This window comes from Juglans regia, chromosome 2 (genome assembly GCF_001411555.2).
Source record: "Juglans regia cultivar Chandler chromosome 2, Walnut 2.0, whole genome shotgun sequence".
In the NCBI taxonomy this organism is placed as follows: domain Eukaryota; kingdom Viridiplantae; phylum Streptophyta; class Magnoliopsida; order Fagales; family Juglandaceae; genus Juglans; species Juglans regia.
Genome location: NC_049902.1, coordinates 10,788,695 through 10,791,387, shown reverse-complemented (window position 1 = coordinate 10,791,387; position 2,693 = coordinate 10,788,695). Strand labels below are relative to the sequence as shown.

At 33.6% G+C, this 2,693-nt stretch overlaps 1 protein-coding gene across 2 annotated transcripts in view; it reads left to right on the top strand.

The window, feature by feature from the left end:
• The window catches only part of LOC109014680, a 9,506-nt gene extending 7,408 nt beyond the window's left edge, over positions 1-2,098 (top strand). Inside the window, exons 3-4 of one of the 2 annotated variants that reach the window (XM_018997178.2) lie at positions 1,399-1,545; positions 1,651-2,098. In XM_018997178.2, the coding sequence (XP_018852723.1) occupies positions 1,399-1,545; positions 1,651-1,887 (384 nt within the window). In that variant the 3' untranslated portion in view covers positions 1,888-2,098. The remainder of the gene's footprint in view (positions 1-1,398; positions 1,546-1,650) is intronic. The other variant, XR_004800832.1, reaches the window with a different exon arrangement.
• The last annotated feature ends 595 nt before the right edge of the window (positions 2,099-2,693 follow it).

Below are 2,693 nucleotides of genomic sequence, written 5' to 3'. Positions count from 1 at the left end.
CTCTTTCAACAGTAAATCACAATATTAAAATCATCTAATTAATGGCCTGTTAATTAGAAGCATTAAGCTCAGACTAAATCAGATAAATATAGAAGAGAATTACTTCAAATTAACATAGAAAAGCAAGCATAGTTCGGAACTAGATTACATCATTTTTCTAGAATAAATAAAATTTAGTTCATGCCAAAAATTAAATTCAACATAAACGAATTCACCATAATTTTTTTGAGAGAATAATAGAAGTAAATGAACACTGAAAATGCTCCTTGCAGTTCGCAGTGTCGTCCCTCGCAAGCCGCAGCGTCTGAAATGAAAAACTCCAAAGAAATGCCCCTCAAAAAAAAAAACTCTCCAATTTCATGCTAATGATATGTTTAAATAGGGTAGGAAAGAAACCCTAATGTCTTCATATTCCCGCACATAAAATCGTCTAAATTTTAGAACTCAACTCGGCAGCCACGTATGTGCTTCAGGAATTCGAATTTGGAAAACCTTATTAGAAACAATTTCGTAGCCTTTTAAGATATCTTTCCAACGCATCAAGAATCACATCAATCTGTTATTGGAGCGGAACGTTATGATTAAAATACTAAAGTGAGTTCATGCTATTTGCTAGCGCATTTTGGACTCTGATCCGAATTACTCTCAAACCCCATAATTATCCTTATTTGAAGAATTCTACACTCATTGAAAGTTCTTAGCATGTTCCAACGTCTTGCCCACTTGAAATTCCTTTGAATTCGAATTGGTTTGGACTTGCTCTTTTATAAGCTCTGAAATTAAACATAAACATCTGCTTAGGACTATCTCAAAGTAAATAGAAACTCAATTCAAAAATACACATTAATTCCAATTATTTCTATTAACATTTTAGCATTTTAGTCCAATAATAGGGTATTTAGACTAAATTTTAAAGTTAAGAAATAATAAAATATAAATAATTATGCAAGTCATCAGTGCTTCTCCTGATGTTCTCTTAATATTTCTAACGTGTCCTAAATGTTTCCCATTTGCTATTGCATTATCTAACAAAACATGCATTTGAATTTTATGATTTTTCATCCATGTCAATCAGACATTTCTCTCCCATCTTCTCTCTATAAATGTTGTAATGGTCGGTTCCTATATTGATCACTCATAATTTTGTCTTCATTAAGCTACTACATATATTAGTTTTCTTTTAATAACTATATGATCCCCAAACATTGCGCAAGTCTACTACTAGTATAGTTTGCCAGTGGATTATAAAGTGTATCCTTCTAGTGTTACGCCCATAGCTTAAGTAACTTGTTGATTTGATATTGTTTATGGGCTGTAGATTGGAAACATGTTTTAACAGAAAATTTCTTGACATTGTTTGGGTTGATTTGTTGAGTTGATATTGTTTATTGACTGTAGATTAGGATGTCATCGTCAGTTTCTTCATCTTCTCTTGCTAATCATACTTTGAGGAACAACCCAATGTGCACTTGTGGGAAGCCCGCTTCACTTAGAACATCGAATACGCCACCAAATTCGTGGCGATCATTATTTGGGTGTCCAAAAGTACAATATAACAGTAGAAACAATTTTAATTACTTTTTTAAGCATTTGGGTTTATACAAAATTTTGATACTTTACATACATGTCGTTTGTTTGTTTATAATCAAGGGTTACCACACTTCAGCTATTTCAAATGAGTCGATAACAGTGAGGAAAGAGAAAAAAGAATTTGTGAAGATAGAAATTGAGTTGTTAAGAAAAGATGAAGAGCTTCGAAAAAGAGAAGAAGAGATTGCAAAGAGGGAGTTGGGAGTCCACAACGACCAAGTCGATATTCAAAGGCAACAAGCAGACATCCGGCGTGAACGCACACTTCTTCGTATCTATTGGGTCATTTCGATATGAATTTCATTGTACTTAATACGATCACAGTGAATACCCTTTGAACGGAAACTTTGTAATCTCAACCAACTGGACGTAGTCACAACTATTTTGAGTTGTTGGATGGGTGAAACACCGCTATGGTCATGTATATATAGATTTCAATGCTTGGATAATTTTCAACTTTCATTTCCTTGTGAAAGGGTCTTAAAACAGGGGAATGTATTTAGTTATAGTTTCGTGTGTTTTAATTTAATTTATTTGTTTCTAATAACTCTGTGGTGTTAACGTTTTCTTTGGTGACCGAATGAAATACAATATCATGCTTCAATTAGTTGCACACAAAATACATATAGCTTAACTATTAAATAACGGCCACCTGAGAAGGCTGATTTGGGGCTCGTGGCTATGGTACCCGATACAGGGGAATTTGGGCATTTTACCGCACAACAAAGATTGCAGCAGTGAAAATCAAAACAAGACCCTGCCAGGGAGACATTACCAACAAAAGTACCAAAAGCTACCATTGTAAGCATCATTAAAGCTACCAAAAAATCCAATGGCAAATTGCATGGCAAAAAGAGACCATCCACAAATGTACTTTTCAAATTCTTGCACTCAGTTGCGTAAACTTAGAACTTCATTCAAGTCCTTGATTCCACAAACTTCCCTTGCAACATGTTCCAAGTAAAAAGAACTAAAAATATCAACATATTCCAAGTACAGAAATACTTAAAATGGCAATAATATATTTTTCTCAACTTCCCATCCATCCAAAAAGAAGTATTTAACATCAATACAATATTCCTCCTGATCTAACATCAATACAT